We start from the raw sequence: 16,663 nt of genomic DNA on the forward strand, positions 1-16,663 counted from the left end.
TTTTCCTATAATAAATGACTTATAGGAAAACAAAAACTTTAATTTACACTTTTTTTTTTTTTTACTTTTTACACTTTTTTTTTATTTGCAGCTCTGATCGCTGCTAGAATACATTACACTACCTAGGTAGTGTAATGTATTCCAACTGTCAGTGTGACATTACAGTCACTCTGACAGTGAGGCTGGGTTCACACGACCTATTTTCAGATGTAATGGAGGCGTTTTACGGACGAATTACGTCTGAAGAAACGGCTCCAATAAGTCGGCAAACATCTGCCCATTACTTTCAATGGGCTTTACGATGTACTGTGCCAACAACCTGTCATTTTACGCGTCGCTGTCAAAAGACGGCACGTAAAAATACAGCCTCGTCAAAAGAAGTGCAGGACACTTCTTGGGACGTAATTGGAGCCGTTTTTCATTGACTCTATTGAAAACAGCTCCAAAAACGCCTGAAAAGCAGCTCCAAATTTCATTTTCAGCTTCAAAAACACCTGAAAATCAGAGGCTGTTTTCTCTGAAATCAGTTCCGTATTTTCAGACGTTTTTTGTTAAGCGTGTGAACATACCCTAAGTCTACGAGGACCAGCTAGAGGCTGGTTCTCATAGGCTTCTATACATGGCAGACCCAAAGGCCGTTGCCTGGCCTCCGGATGCCATCACAAGTATCAGCAACCCCCACAATTGCATGGGGGCTGCTGATGTGCTACAAACGCCCTAAATGTGGCAATCGCAATCAAGCGCTGCATTTAATGGGTTAATTGCCTAAATCAGTGGCGATTACAGCTGACCTCCCGGTTCCGGATGCACACCTTGTTGTCGACAGTGTGCATCGGGAACAACTCTGTAACTATATATCCTCGTGCGGGAAGTAACCTCCCGCGACGACGTATAGTTACTTACTCGTGCGGATAGGAGTTAATGGGATTAAAAAATGTCACTATTTTGCATAAAATATATTTTATTGCCCCTACATTAAATAAAAACAAAAAACCTACACATATTAGGTATCTATACGACCGTAATAACCTGAAGAATTAATCTGACAGGTTATTTAGCGTTAAACATGAACGGGATAGAAAAAGAAACAAGAAAAACGATGACAAGAATCACTTTTTCCTATATTGACACCGTAAAAATATGTATTTTTTTCTACCCCCAAATGGCGAAAAAAAAAAAAAAACAGTTTTTCCCGCATAAAACAAGGCCTCATACGACCACATCAATGAAAAAATAAAAAAAAGTTATGGCTGCTGAAAAGCAGAGCGGTCAAAACTGAAACATGTAACTGGTCATTAAGGCCCGGTCATTAATGGGTTAATAATGAAATTCCCTTATTTATAAGAGATTGTTATTGGAATTTCTTCCTTTTCAAGAGTTGTGAAAAGATTATATTGCTTAGGACTGTCCTGCAGGCAACATCAGCAGAATACAGAATTTATGGCAGTCTGTATTCTGTGCGACTACAGTAAGCAGATGTGTTATTTAATGAGATTACTGATAGTTGACATCTTGAAAAATCTCTGCCCCAATGATCACATCTTTCTCTGACATATCTCCTTCTCGGAGAACCTCTGGAAACCTTTATTAACATATGTCTGACTGGTATTAGTGGGTCTTTTTAAGTGCTTGAGAGAGGCTGCTGAGCTAAAACGACCAAATTAAATCAACTCGATTTTTCTGCATCAAAAAGCGAGTGTTGTCCATTTTTTGTTATCTGTTGATATCATATTGGGGCCAGTTGGACAGAGCTGCTGCACCACGCATGCTATAGTGGCTTTGGTGGGCGTCCATTATTTCCTACTGTGGCTGTTCTAAAGATGAAATGTCACCTTATTATACCTTTTAATAGTTTATTATATTGGGGCCCAACTTCCGATGTTAAAACGCATGTATGGTCATCATTCCTTCATTTCATGTTTGTACCATTGTTTTGTATTTTGTAGTGTCATATATGTTAATAGTTTTCAGTCCTATTTTTCTGCAATGATCAGATGGTTTGCTTCTCTTTTAACAGCATCGATATCAAGTTTAAAAGTCGAGCTGGACAGGATAAAAGTGGAAAAAGAGCAGGTATGGATTTAAATGTATGTTCTTATTGGACTGTTTGCTATGTATTCTTAGACCCACCCACAGGGAGGTTTTCATGTGTGGACTTCAATTTACTTATTTTGTTTTTTTAAACGTTCGCATTATTAACCCCCTTTAAGACTGAGCCTTTTATGGCGTTAAGGGCCACAGACTTTTTTTGTTTTGTCGCCGCATTACAAGAGCCGTAACTTTTCTGTCGGTGTAGCTGTATGAGGGCTTGTTTTTTTTTTTTTTTTTTGCAGGACAGTATGTATTTTTCAGTGGCACAATTCAGTGGCAATTCTGCAATTGTTTCATTTTTGTTTGCGCCACTAGGAAAATTCAAGCTGTATAATTCGTAGTCTGAAATATATGTATGAATTTAAAGCATTATTGCCTGTCAGTGGTATACAGACAGGCAACCTATCTAGCCCTGGTCCTATTATATTACTGGCCAAAAGTTTTGAGACTGACACACAAATTTTGGTTTTCACAAAGTTTGCTGCTTCTGTTTTTATAGTGGCAATTTGCATTAACTCTAGATTATGAAGAGTGCAATTAATTGCAATTCATCTGATTAAAGTCATTCCTTGCCATGAAATTTAACTTAATCGCAAAAACCCAATTTCCACTGCATTTCAGCCCTGCCACAGAATGACCTGCTAACATCGTTTCAGTGATCTTCTCGTTAGCTCAGGAGAAAGTGTTTACGACGACACGGCTATTGATATCACTCTGTCATGTTGATTGAATTAAAAGAGCAGACTAGTTGCTTTAAAAGGGGGATGGTGCTTGAAATCATGGTGGTCTTCTGTTAACCATGGTTACCTCCAAGGAAACACGTGAATTCATCATTGCTTTGCATCAAAAGGGCTTTACTGGCCAGGACATTGCTGCTTGTAAGATTGCCCCTAAATCAACCATTTATCGGATCAATAACTTCAAGGATTACTGTGAAGAAAGATTCAGGGCGCCAAGAAAGTCCAGCAAGTGCCAGGACTGGCTCCTAAAAAGGAATCGGCCATGGGATCCGTTAAACACCAGTGCAGACCTTGCTCAGGAATGGCAGCAGGTGTCCGTGCATCTGCATGCACAGTGAGGCGAAGGCTTTTGGAGCATGGCCAGGTGTCAAGAATAGCAGCACTTCTCTCCAAGAAAAACATCAAGGATAGACTGACATTCTGCAGGAAGTACCGGGATTGGACTGCAGAGGACTGGGGTAAAGTTTTTTTCTCTGATGAAGACTATTTGGGACATCTGGAAGAATGATTGTCCGGAGAAGAAAAGGTGAGCACTACCATGAGTCCTTTGTCATGCCAACAGTAAAGCATCCTCAGACCATTCATGTGTGGGGTTGCTTTTCATCTAAGGGTGTGGGCTCCCTCACAATTTGCCTAAGAACACTTCCATGAATAAAGAATGGTACCTAAACATCCTCCAAGAGTAACTTCTCACATTGATCCAGGAGCAATTTGATGATGAATGCTTTTTCCAGCATGATGGAGCACCATGTCACAAGGCAAAGGTGATAAGTGGCTCGGTGAACAAAACATTGAAATTTCGGGTTACATGGCCAGGAAACTCTCCAGATCTCAGTCCCATTGAGAACTTGTGGTCAATCCTCAGAAATTGCGGATGGACAAGCGAAAACACAGAAATTGTGATAAACTCCAAGAAGTGATTAGGTAAGAATGGGTTGCTATCAGTCAGGATTTGACCCAGAAGCAGATATCCTGCATGCCAGGGCAAATTGTAGAAGTCTTGGAAAAGAAGGGTCAACACTGTAAATATTGAGTCTTTGCATAAACTTGATGTATTTGTCAAAAAAAAATGTAAAAACGTATCAAATGCTTATAATTGTACTTCAGTTTATCATCGAAACATCTGACTAAAAGATCTAAAAACACTGAAGCAGCAAACTTTGTGAAAACCAAAATTTGCATCAGTCTCAAAACTTTCGGCCAGGGGTGAACACGTATACCAATGACAGGCCTTCGGTCTCCCATGGCATGGCCATGGCCACCCATCAGCATCCCAAGATCGCATTACAGGGGGAGGCAGATGTGGTGTCAGAGGAAGCCCCCCTCTGTCAAATAACTTAGATGCCACTGACTGCGGCATCTAAGGGGTTAAACTACCGCTTCCGAGAGCTGCGATGGGAGCAGGGCTGAGTATCACAGAATATAGTGGGTACACTGAGATCAAAGCGGGATCAAGCATCCTCCTGTGACCGATATATCTGAAAACAGACAACAACATTTTTGACAGACACCCTTCTAGCAATTTAGCCGGTCTTTGGTAATGCATTAGAATAGTTTACTTTTGCTACATCAGATTACTATATATATATATATAGTGCCTAGTGTCAAGATAACCCTTTTATAGAATGCAAATCACCAGTGCAGACAATGAACCTGCAAAGAATCTCTGAAGCCAACAGAATTGTGACTACAGCTCTGGACTAATGGTAATAGAATATGCTTTATCGGAATTTTATTTGTCCTACAGCTGGGATCCACCTTGAAGCAAAAAACAAAAGAGCTTCAGTATATTCAAGATCTGAAAACCTCTTTAGAAGAGCAGCTTAGGAAGGAGACATCAAGCAAGGTAAATGTTAAACCGTGTCTAGTATCAGGAATTTCAGTGTGCAGTGATAGAACTGTTTTAGAACACCCAAAGTGTACTGGTCAGGGAAATACCTCTATGCTGCCAATACACCTAAGATAATTGTTGGCTTAATTTCGCTCAGCCATTACCGGTCCCCCTGACTTCCCCATAAATATGTATGCTTGGATCAGCTGTGTGTGCATGTCTCGAGGAGCTCATCTTCTGGGGAACATCTCGGTAAAATAATCCCTGAAGCAGCGGGTTCTATTAACACTTATATTATTAATTTCTGTTCACTCGCTTTCCAGAGAAAGTGCCAGTGGGGCCATTGCACCATCATTCTAGTGATCATTGTGGCCCCAGGCAATAGTAGTGTGGGACATGTCATAACCTACATCTCCTTAATTATCCCAGCATGTTCTGAAGTGTAGGACCCATTCTGCACTTTTCCTGTAAATTGCTAGTACTATTCCGTTAGGAGAGGAGCATACTCGTCTAAAGCCTGGAAATATTTGTGTTGGGAAATATCTTCAAGTGTAAACTCATACTATGCCTGATTCTGGCCATAGGCATCAATGTCTGTATTTAATTTGGGCTGGGTAGACCACACTCCAGATTCTTTAGTTCTAAGAGGCGAGTTCGAGAGCCAGTAATATGTATGCACCATATGTAAAAAAATGACATAGTAATCTTCTCAGTCTTGCCCTATTTTTCACATGCTGTAGTCCAATTAAGCAGCATGTGAGCACTGACAGGTCAACTTTAAAAGGGTTTGTTTCATGTAAACAACCCCTGTTCACCTAATTTATGCCCCACTCGGGACTGCTCTTGGTAGTCTCATGTGGTCACGTAGGTAAAAGCCAGACCCACGGTAATCCGCTTTTGTTTTTTAAAGAAGGTGTTGTCTTGGGGAAATAACTCCTTTTTAGTAATTAGTATCATATTAATTATGATTAAGTAGATTGTCGTTCTGTTGATTAATTGCAAACCTTTTTTTTGCTTTTAGACCAGCCTTGAACATATTCTCTTTGAAGAGAAGAACAAGGCACTACGGCTACAAACTGAACTGGATGTTAGTGAGCAAGTGCAAAGGGACTTTGTAAAATTGTCGCAAACGCTGCAGGTAAAAACACACTGCAGTAAAATATATTCGTATCTAATACAGAAAAGTCAGTGGGGGACATTAATCAAATAAAATGTGCCCTGAAATGTGTTGTAATATGGGTTATAGAAATGGCACTTGTGCATTATTTATGAAAGTCTGTTTTAATCTTATATCACGATAAATTTATTGACAAGCACCATTTTTTGCACAAATTTTCGGGCATATATGTAAGGCAGCCAGAATGTGGCATAAGGAAGACGAGTGTGGTATGCTTAGTGAGTTGCACCAAATGTATTTCTTGTTTGTCTCATTGTGGGACACAGACTGTGGGTATATGCTTAGTGTTACAGCAGTCTGTCTGTGCTTTTTTTTAATGTTAGTTTATTTTTTTTCTCTTCCTCCCCTCTGCTTACCTTCCAGTACATATTTGATCGTCCCACCAGTGCTTCCTGCAGTTCTTCCTCACCACTACTAGTTTGTGGCGCTCCCATTAAGGCTGTCGAAGGCCCCATGTTTTTTTCATGAAAAAAAATAAATCAGTGATGATGGCACTTCTTCGTTTCAGGGGGTTTTAAGTTGTCCCCTGTCTGGACGATATCCTCATCAGGTCCTCGTGCCGGGAGCACTATCTGGTAGTCTAAAAATTATTTTGGATTCCCTGGCTGGCTTCGGATGGGTAGTCAACCAGTAGGAGTCCTATCTGACTTCTTGTTGGAGACTTGACTTCCTGGGAATGGTATTCGTATCTATCTCTGCTTAGTTGTCCCCTCCTCCAGAGAGATTGTCCACCCTCCATCAGGGTATCTGCGTTCTAAAGAGAGGCAATCAGACTTCTCTTGGCTTTTGCGTTAGGGTTCTGGGCACAATGGTGGATTCCATCGAGGCCATCCCCTTTCTCCGCTTCAGAAGGCGATCCTCCTTCTATGGGAACGTTCCCCAGATTCTCTGGACCGCTGAATACAACTTACCCTGACCGGCCGATGGTCTCAACGATGGTGGCTCTCTTCACCATCGATCCCTCAGGGGCATTTCTTCTGCTCCTCTGGCAGGTCCTTTCCATGAGGTTGGGGTGATGCCTTACAGAATCTCACGAACCAAGGCCTCTGGTCTCCGGATTCCAGCCTTCCTATCAACATTCTGGAACTGATTTTGATTTTCCAACGTCTCAGTCACTGGATGACTCTTCCGGCCGGAGGCCCAGTCCGAGCTTAAACAGACAATGTCACGACAGTCGCCAAGGCGTGACACAGTGTTCGGCAGCAATAACTGAATAATCCAATATCCTGGAGTGGTGGGAGCTTTACGTCAATGCTCTGTCGACAGTCCCAGACCCAGAGTCAACAATTGGTTCATGGATTATATCAGTCTCAAATTAGTTGACCCAGGGGAGTGGGCCCTTCTTCACGAGGGGTTTAAACAAATTTGTTCCAGGTGGGGCACGCGAGACATCGACTTGCTGGCATCTCAACTCAGTTGCCAGGTTCCCCTCTTCATTTTCCAGTGTCGAGATCCCATGGAATACGTGGTAGATGCTCTGGTGGCCCCATGGGATCGTTTTAGTCTGATTTACCTGAATTTCCCGCTACCACTCCTTACCAAGCTCCTCAGGAGGATCGAGTCCAAGGGGATTTCAGCCATCCTGGATTGTCTGCATTGTTGATATACCGACGTAGTGACCTTACTGGCTGGCATCCTCTATTCCACTTGCTACATTTAACTGTCATGGCTGTACAACTAGTCGTACTAAAGGTCCAAGGCTTATAGCAGTGAGTGATGTAACGTCCGTGGTCGCTGACAACGAACTCCCTCCATCCAGTAGACGCCCTTCTCTCCAGAGATGTCTGCACATACGGCCGTCCTGTTCCACAGTGACCATGAGGGTGCGCTCGCGAGCTCAGTCCAGACTTAAGCCAAAGCGCACGCAGGTGGGAGATTGCTCACAGAGCACCATGGGTTATAAGAAGGGCTGTGCCCCTCCCTGCAATGCCTGAGCGTTGTTGGTCATATCCAAAGTTTGTCTATGCAAATGGTCTCCTACTGTTTTCCAGTTCCCAGTATTCCCCGTACCTGTATCCTGTGCTATCCTGGTCAAGTGCCGTGCTGAGCTGTAGTCCTGCTGTGCTATATTCCAAGCCTGTCCTGCTACTCCACGCCTGATGTCTACCTGCTGCCTAGTCCCAGCCGAGCCTGCCTTGCTACTGTCCGAGCTGCCACAGGTACCCTATACGAACTGTTACCTGCGCCCTGGTTGCCAGCTGCCATACCGCCAAGGCGGTACGGCCCAGTGGGTCGACAAACCCAACGTGACAAGTGATGTATACCATGTTGAATGCTCGGAAACCCGCTTTAGCCCGCATTTATCACCGCACTTGGAAAACATTTGTAATGGTGGAAAGATCGGCATCTTCCTCCCCGTGGTTTTCTCCCCAGGCTTCTCGCGTTCCTCCAGGAAGGGTTGGATCGTGGTCTTGCCCTCCGCTCTCTTAAAGGCAAGTATCCGTGTTGTCCATTCTATTCAAAAGACATCTGGTGTCTAAATCTGATGTACAGACTTTCTTACAGTGGGTTACCTACTCGGTGCCTCCCTATCGACCCCTAACACAGTCTTGAGATCTAACCTTTTTTCCTCTCTGCGATGCAGTCAGCCCCATTTGACATTTCATTGCGTCTACTCACTTGGATATTGGTGTGATTTGTGGCTGTGACATCCATTCGAAGCATTTCTGCGCTTACACCCCTTTCCTGTTGTCTGCCGTAGTTAGTTATCCACTATTATAAGGCGGTGCTTCGCACTGTGCCCTCCTTTTTGCCAAAGAAGTTCTCCTTACACCTTAACTAGGATTTCATTTTTCAGGTCCTTCTGCCCATCTCGGGTGCTCCCTTCGCAATTTGGATGTTGTCGGTGCCTGGTGCGTCTACCACTCGCACACTTCCTCTTTCCACTAATCTGACTCTCTGGTCGTGATTCCGTAGGTTGCGGTGGTCTATTTGCGAGGTCTACTGGATCCAGGGGGAAAGATACCATGTTCCGCATTATGCCATTTCCACTAAAGCATTTGGTGCTTCCTGGGCTGTGCACCATCTGGTTTCTACACTTCAACTGTAGGCAACTGCCTGGAAGTCTCTGCACAAATGTAACAAATTCTACAGGCACATGGTGCATACTTTGCTCATGCGGATGCTTTCCTTGGTCGCAAGATCTTGCAGGCATCTGTGGAGTAGATACTTCCAGTCATGGACAAAACTGTTGGTACCCTTCCGTTAAAGAAAGAAAAACCCACAATTGTCAAACTTGAAACCGACAAAAGTAATAATACATTTTCATAAAATCAACTAAATATAAATCAATGTAAATCAGACATTGCTTTTGAATTGTGGTTCAACAGAAAATAAAAAGAAAAAAAAAATTTTTTGAAACTGGCCTGGACAAAAATGATGGTACCCTTAACTTAATATTTTGTTGCACAACCTTTTGAGGCAATCACTGCAAACAAACGATTTCTGTAACTCTCAATGAGACTTAACACACTCACAGGTATTTTGGACCACTCCTCATGAGCAAACTGCTCCAGTTGCCTTAGGTTTGAAGGATGCCTTTTCCAGACTGCATGTTTCAGCTCCTTCTACAGATGTTCAATAAGGTTTAGATTAGGGCTCATAGAAAGCCACTTCAGAATAGTCCAATGCTTTGTTCTTAGCCATTCTTGGATGTTTTTAGCTGTGAGTTTTGGGTCATTATCCTGTTGGGGGACCCATGACCTGTGACTAAGACCAAGCTTTCTGACACTGGGAAGCACATTTTGCTCCAGAATGCCTTGATTTGTCTTGAGATTTCATTTTACCCTGCACAGGTTCAAGACACCCTGTGCCAGATGCAGCAAAGCGCCCCAAAACATAACCAAGCCTCCTCCATGTTTCACAGTAGGTACAATGTTATTTTCTTTGTATGCTTCATTTTTGCGTCTGCAACAAAAACGGGTACCATCATTTTTGTCCAGGCCAGTTTCATTAGTTTTTTGTTTTTTTTAAAATTTTCGGTTGAACCACAATTCAAAAGCAATGTCTGGTTTACATTAGTTGAATTTCAGTTAATTAAAATGTATTATTACTGATATCAGTTTCAAGTTATTTCAGTGACGATTGTGGGTTTTCCTTTCTTTAATGGAAGTTTACCAACAATTTTGTCCACGACCGTACATCCTTTGTTCTTCGCTTCCCACCCATGTGGACTGTTTTGTGACGTCCCCTGGTCTGTATCCCCAATGAGATGAAAATTAGAAGGCGATTTTGTGAGCACCCCTTATAAAATCTTTTTCTTGTTCAATCCATTGAGCGATACGGATCCCACATTTTGTTTTGACGTTAAGGTTGTCCTTTGGACATGGTTCTTTTTGAGCAAACTCACTAGCTCTGAACCTTTAGGAAAGGTATATACTTTAGGAGGGGCCAACACTTTTTTATGCTATGTGTCATCCCTCCTAATAGCAACATCATATACCCACAGTCTGTGTCTTTCCCCCAATGGACTGGATAAGAAAAGGATTTAATGTCGAGCACTCCCACAAAAGTTTTGTTCTTACAACTTATATTTGCCCCTCATTGCTTTTTATAGATAATTATGTTTTCATTTATTTACTATAGTTTAGTTTTACTTTTCAACCTTCTGTTCACTTGTGGCTGATTTCCCTTTATCATTCCTACTGTAATGGCTAAGATTTGTCAAATAGCAGGCACTGAAGCTGTACTACCCTCAACCTACTTCTTACCTGTGTAATTATAATCTGTTTAATTTGTGTACATCTAACATTTGCATGTGTAATCTCTTCTCAACATTTCATTATTCTGCACTAAAAGTACACACACAGACCTACTTTCCTTGGTGTGAGGATCACAATCTCCCCCCTTTGCGATTTTCTCTATCCAGAGTCCTTTTCTTACTCCAGGGTGGCCTGGATCAAGGTTTGGCCCTTGGCTCCCTGAAGGGACAGGTGTCGGCACTTTTCTTCTTGTTCGGTCACCTGTTGGCATCAAAGTCTGAAGTCAAGACTTTTCTGCAGGGGGTTGCTCATGCGGTTCCCTCTTTTATCGTCCACCGATCTTGGGATCTCAACTTGGTCTTTTAATTTTGGCAGTCGGCTCTGTTCGTACCTTTGCGAAAAGTTTTTCTTTCTCTACTTTCCTAGAAGGTGGTTCTTCTGGTAGCGGAGACTTCCATCCATGGAGTCTGAATTGGTGACTTTGTCTTGCCACTCTCCATTTCTGACTTTTCTTTAGGATAAGACCGTTACCCGCACAGTGCCCTCCTTTTTGCTTAAAGTTGTTTAGTTTTTTCACATGAATAAGGACATTGTGCTGTCGTTCTTTTGTCCAACTCCCAGTTCATCCGAGGGAGTTTTCTCTCCACAGCCTGGATGTTGTCCGTGCCTTGTGGACTTACATTTCTGTAACTGCTTCCTTTCGGAAGTCGGATTCCTTGTTAATCCTCCAGGAGGGTCCCAGGAAGTGGTTGGCGGCCTCTAAGGCCACTATCGATCAATGGATTCTGATGGCTATTCGCAATTCGGGTTTGGGGTTCTCATTTTTTCGGATCATGGCCCACCCTACCAGGGCGGATAGGGCTTCCTGGGCTGTGCGCAATCAAGCTTCTGCTCTTTAGGTGTACAAAGCTGCCGCGTGGTTTTTCTTGCACAAATTTGGCAAGTTCCATCAGGTGCACACCTTTGCCTCTGCAGACGCTTCCCTTGGTCTCAAGGTCTTGCAGGCATCTGTGAAAGATGTGGCCATGTCCTCTCTTTTGTTCCTACCCCTGGGGACTGCTCTAGGACGTCACACAGTCTGTGTCCCTCCAATGTAACCAACGAGAAAACGATTTTTTTTGAGTATTCACCCTAAAATCCTTTTCTTGTCCAGTTCATTGGGGGGACAGGTCCCACCCATTTGTTTGTCCAACTGACAACCATGGAAAAACCTTGGAGGGATTCTCCTCTATCGTTTTGACTTACCTTTTTCTTACCTTGTCTCTGCTTCTCCTACTGCTTGCAGACAGACTAAATAGTGCAGTGTCTCTAGGTGAGGTATATCCCGTAGGAAAGGCTATTTTGAATTGTTAGTGTCAAGCCTCCTAGTGGCAACAACATATACCCAAGGTCTGTGTCCTCGAATGAACTGGATGAGAAAAGGATTTTATGGTGAGTACTCAAGAAAATGTTTCTTTTCTGTTGACCACTGGATTGTCAGTTTGGTTTTACAGAGTGTGTATCCAGTGTTCATTAAAGCTGGAGTTTTACTTTAAAGTATCCTGCCTTCTGATCTTTCGCTAAATTTTTTTCAGCCGAGCAGTGAATAGTACATGTGAATGGCTGGCAATCTACTGACTATTACTTAAGATCTACAGCAAAGTTCCTTTAATTTGACAGCCATGTCATCTGGCAGGTGCTGACGTTTCAAGGATTTTGGGTTGGGTAGCAGAGTCTGTAGTCCAGATTAAAAGTGCAGACCTTTTTACTGTCCCATATCTCTATTGTATAAAGCAGCCTGTTACTACTGATCTCCACCTCCAATAACCAGAATTGTATATGTCGTTTGGCTGATGCAGCAACACATAATTACTCCTAATATCTGTAAGATTTACAACTTGAACTGGCAGTTTAGAATATACACCATGAAGTTCGTTTAATCTGGCATCCTCTAATACAGAAATTCTGATAATCCGGCACTTGTTTTCAGTACAAAACTGCTTGGTAATACTGAAAATATCGGTCTGATAATATGTACTCTATACATGTTTAAGGCATAACATTGGTAACATAAAACATTGTTGAACTCTGATATAAGTTACTTTTTTCCCCTCAGGTGCAGTTGGAACGTATTCGTCAGACTGAGTCAATAGAGGCAATCCGTGCTATCCTGAATGATACAAAACTGACTGACATTAATCAGCTTCCCGAGACATGACATCGCTGTGTCACACAGATCTATGGTTGCAACTGAGTTTTGTTTTTTTAAAACTCTTCTTTCTAGTAACACTTAATTATTATTTAACTTTTATCTCAGATCAGAGGACGTGGCTGTAAGTGAATGAGAGCACTGTATAAGGGAATAAATCATAATGCAGGTAGGCGTCTTGAAAGCTAGGAGTAAAATTTTTCCATGAGGAACACTAATGAAACTTGTTGCTTTCTCTGACTAAACAGTACTGTCTCTCCAATAATAAAAGTATGTGTATTTGGTCTTTTATTTTATTTCTGGATAACAAAAGCAAAGTAGAATCAATAATTCAAGATTTGGAGGACTTTAAGATGGTCTCCAGATACAACATTAACCCGTCCTGTACTTACAAATATATTGGCAGCGCTCGAAGCCCTCTTGTGGGGACTCTTTGGCAGGTTTATGGTGCACATTATAATGTGGTCCTTTAATTATGAACACTTTTTAGATGTGAATTCCCTTCTGTAATTTAATTGTTTTACTTTCAACTATGATTACAACCATGCGGCATTTTTGTATTCTTCTCTATGAATGCAAATTTAGGTATCCTAATGCTGTCCAAGAGACCAGATTGGATAGGGAGTTCTGGTGCAGACCGAGCTTGACTCAATTATTAATCTGTATACAGTAATTCTGTGTACATATAATAGTATATTAGTACTCATTCCTCTTTGACTGGAGGTCAGGATCTCCATTCACAGTTTTGCTGTCTAGATGCATTTACAAATGAAGAACAATAGCAATACCGTTGCAATATGCTGGTTTTTAAAAGGACTCAAAACAAAACCAGTAGTGGTGTGGTCTTTTAATAATTCTGTTGTGCAGTAAATAGACATGAAACCAATGTTATTTCTGTATATTGCAGCATGCACTGCCGGTTTAATGTGTACAGCAGTAACAGTGATTCCGTCTGTTGCATGTCATGTTAGCTTTGTACAACATATATAGTAAGTGCTCATGTCATACTTTTGCATTTGTCTAGAAAAGTTTTGTTTCAGTTCACTCATCCTAGATAGATACTGTACTGCTCCATTCAGATCCATTAGGCAACCACTAGCCTCAACACAGAATGATTCAGTTTTGCTTTATAAAGAGATAACCTATTGCCGTGGCAGACCCTTTAAATTAGGAGTGTTGTCCTAGTAACAGTAAGGTACACTATATGATCGCACCCTGTATGTATCACTGATTGGCCAAGAGGGAAGTGCTTATTTACTAACCCGTTTTAAAGACCTCGAGCTTCCCTATGGCCCTCTGATGAGGAGTTTTATTACCAGTTTAGGGCTACTAGTGACTCTAATGCCCAAATTTAAAGCACTCTCTATGGTGGCAGATTCTCTTTCATTGGTTTTGACATCTAACTCACATAATTTTGGTAGCCGCCTTCCACGGTTTCGCATTATATTGTTTTAAATGAGGATACAGCAGTCATTGAAAAAGGCAAGTTATATATTTTTCTGTGAAACAATAGTTTTAAGTACCAGTTTACAAATCTATATTTATACAGTACAAATTATTTAATACATTCCTAGCTTTGCTGCTACTCAAGCAATGGACAAAACATCAAAGCAATTCGGTTGTTGTGAGAGATGGATCCCTAAGTCCCTTTCTTGGTTAGGTTTGTCACCTGATAGGCCTCTCTATATTAGGACATCTATAGGATGCCCTATTATCACTATTATAATTGGCTCAATATCACCTAATGAATTGCTCCCCTGCACTCCTGATCAGATGGTCGATAGAGAAGAACTTGTTATGCCTAATGCCGCACATCTCTCGTTGATTGGCTCAGCGGTCTAACTGAAATGACTCGCCAACTTTGCAGAAAAGTTGTTAGGTTAGTTGGTCAGGTGATCTTTCTCAGCCCAGTTTGCATAAATGGTGCGCTTCCTGTCACTTCCCATTAGAAGTTTGAAAGTCTATTCGCTATATGTTATTGCCCCCAATAGCAGCCACAGGAGATGCTATAGATTCACACATTTCTTCCGACAGATTATATATATATATATATATATATATATATATATGTGCGTGTGTGTGCATATATATGTATGTATATATACATATATAAATATATACATACACCAGTAGAAAGGCAGCAGCACTCAGTTTCCAAGTAAAAAAAATCCAATAGTAAAGGGTGCCAGCTGATCCAAAGACCATACACATATCCCAAAAGTAAATCCAGCAGCACTCCAATAGTCAAGGTGAAAAAAAAATTGGTTTATTGTGCCAACATGGCAAGTGCAACATTTCCCTATATATATATATATATATATATATATATATATATATATATATATATGAGGATTTATTAAGAATGGAGTTTCATGAAAAACAAATCTGTATAAATAAGACAGCAAAGGGCCGACAATCCCAAGTCTTTAATACTAGGGGCTCATTTACATGGCCATATCTCGGGTCGAGAATAGAGACCAGCAGAAGAAAGTAAAAAGGTAGATTTACTCTCTCTTGGTATTTATTCCTGGTTTTGCCATAAAAATACCATAGTAAAGAAGGACTTAAAACACACTATAGCTTGCAGTCCTCCTGAAATATAGAATATTGCCCCTGCATGACTTTCAACTGATCGTCCTTTGACATTTCTTGTATCACTGCTCTTTTGATAACATTCCAGATGCACACTGGTAATCACACAGCTTATTGCTAGGGACATGGGATCTAAGTACCAAGATAACTGTGTTCAGATATTCATTTATTCTCTGCTAACTACTTCCAGCCCATGAGGTAATATATAGCATTTTATCAAAATGACCGGTAGGTTAACTGTTGAATTAAGAGACAGCATCAATTTATATGGCAAAGTACAAGATTTTGACAAAAGTTTCCTTTACTTGGAGAAGTCTCTTATCCCCACCCTTTTAAGTTGTATTCTTCTGTTCCAATATACTACAGCTCACCACTCCTAGAATGCATGTGAAGAATGTTCTTGTAATCTGGATTTAATGTACCATTTCCAGTAGCAGCACATTTTCTGTTTAATTTATTAAATGCAAGCATAATATCACTGAACAGTTATCAGAACATTTCATGTAAAATACTACTTTACTGATCAGGGTGTACTATATGCAGTTTTGTGTAACAGGCTGGAAAGGTCTGTAGTTCTGAGCTCTCATCTGAAGTCTTCAATGTCTCCTGCAGAGTTCTGTAAACAAGATTCTTTTTCTATAACCCTGTGTAACATATGCTACAGATGTGTCCTGTATTGAAAGTGTTGACAATTAAAAAGCTGCTGAAGAGTCTCTTAATAGCTTTTTTTTCTTTTTTTTTTTTCTTCTTCATGTTTATCAATTCATTTAAGAAAAACACAAAAAATATTCCATTCTAAATAAAGGCGTGTTTTGAAATAGTAGCATAAAATTATGCCTTGTATGAACTACACAGCTTTTTACCATTTTCGAGCGTAATGCGATAATTTTACACTGAAAATCAGCTGTGTGAACATGGCCTAACGGCAGCAGTCCATGGCCTAAAACTAAAGATAAACAAGATAATCACCCAAAACACACAACTAGAAGAAGTTGTGTTTTGGAATGGCCAGGTCAGAGTCCTGACATTAACCCTATCGAGATGATGTGGCATGACCTGAAAAGGGCTGTGTATGCAAGACATCCCCGAAATATTGTTGAGCTGAAACACATTTGTAGGGATGAATGGTCCAAAATTCTTCCTCAACATTGTGCAAATCGTATTTGCAGCTATAGGAAACATTTGGTGGAGGTGATTGTTGCTAAGGGGGGATCTACAGGTTTTTACATTTTGGGGAATGTTCACACTGCTTATTTTCGGCCGTTTTTCGGGCCGTAAACAGCCGAAAAATCAGAAGCAAAACGCCTCCAAAAATCTGCCCATTGATTTCAATGAGAAAAACTG

General features: G+C 41.2%; 1 protein-coding gene across 1 annotated transcript in view; it reads left to right on the plus strand.

Moving 5' to 3' along the window:
* RABEP1 (rabaptin, RAB GTPase binding effector protein 1) overlaps window positions 1–16,032 on the plus strand; it is a 139,618-nt gene extending 123,586 nt beyond the window's left edge. Inside the window, exons 15-18 of the mRNA XM_075852836.1 lie at window positions 2,018–2,073; window positions 4,579–4,677; window positions 5,684–5,800; window positions 12,635–16,032. Coding sequence (XP_075708951.1) covers window positions 2,018–2,073; window positions 4,579–4,677; window positions 5,684–5,800; window positions 12,635–12,736 — 374 coding nt within the window. The 3' untranslated portion in view covers window positions 12,737–16,032. The remainder of the gene's footprint in view (window positions 1–2,017; window positions 2,074–4,578; window positions 4,678–5,683; window positions 5,801–12,634) is intronic.
* Window positions 16,033–16,663: the final 631 nt, after the last annotated feature.

This window comes from Rhinoderma darwinii, chromosome 2 (genome assembly GCF_050947455.1).
Source record: "Rhinoderma darwinii isolate aRhiDar2 chromosome 2, aRhiDar2.hap1, whole genome shotgun sequence".
NCBI lineage: Eukaryota > Metazoa > Chordata > Amphibia > Anura > Rhinodermatidae > Rhinoderma > Rhinoderma darwinii.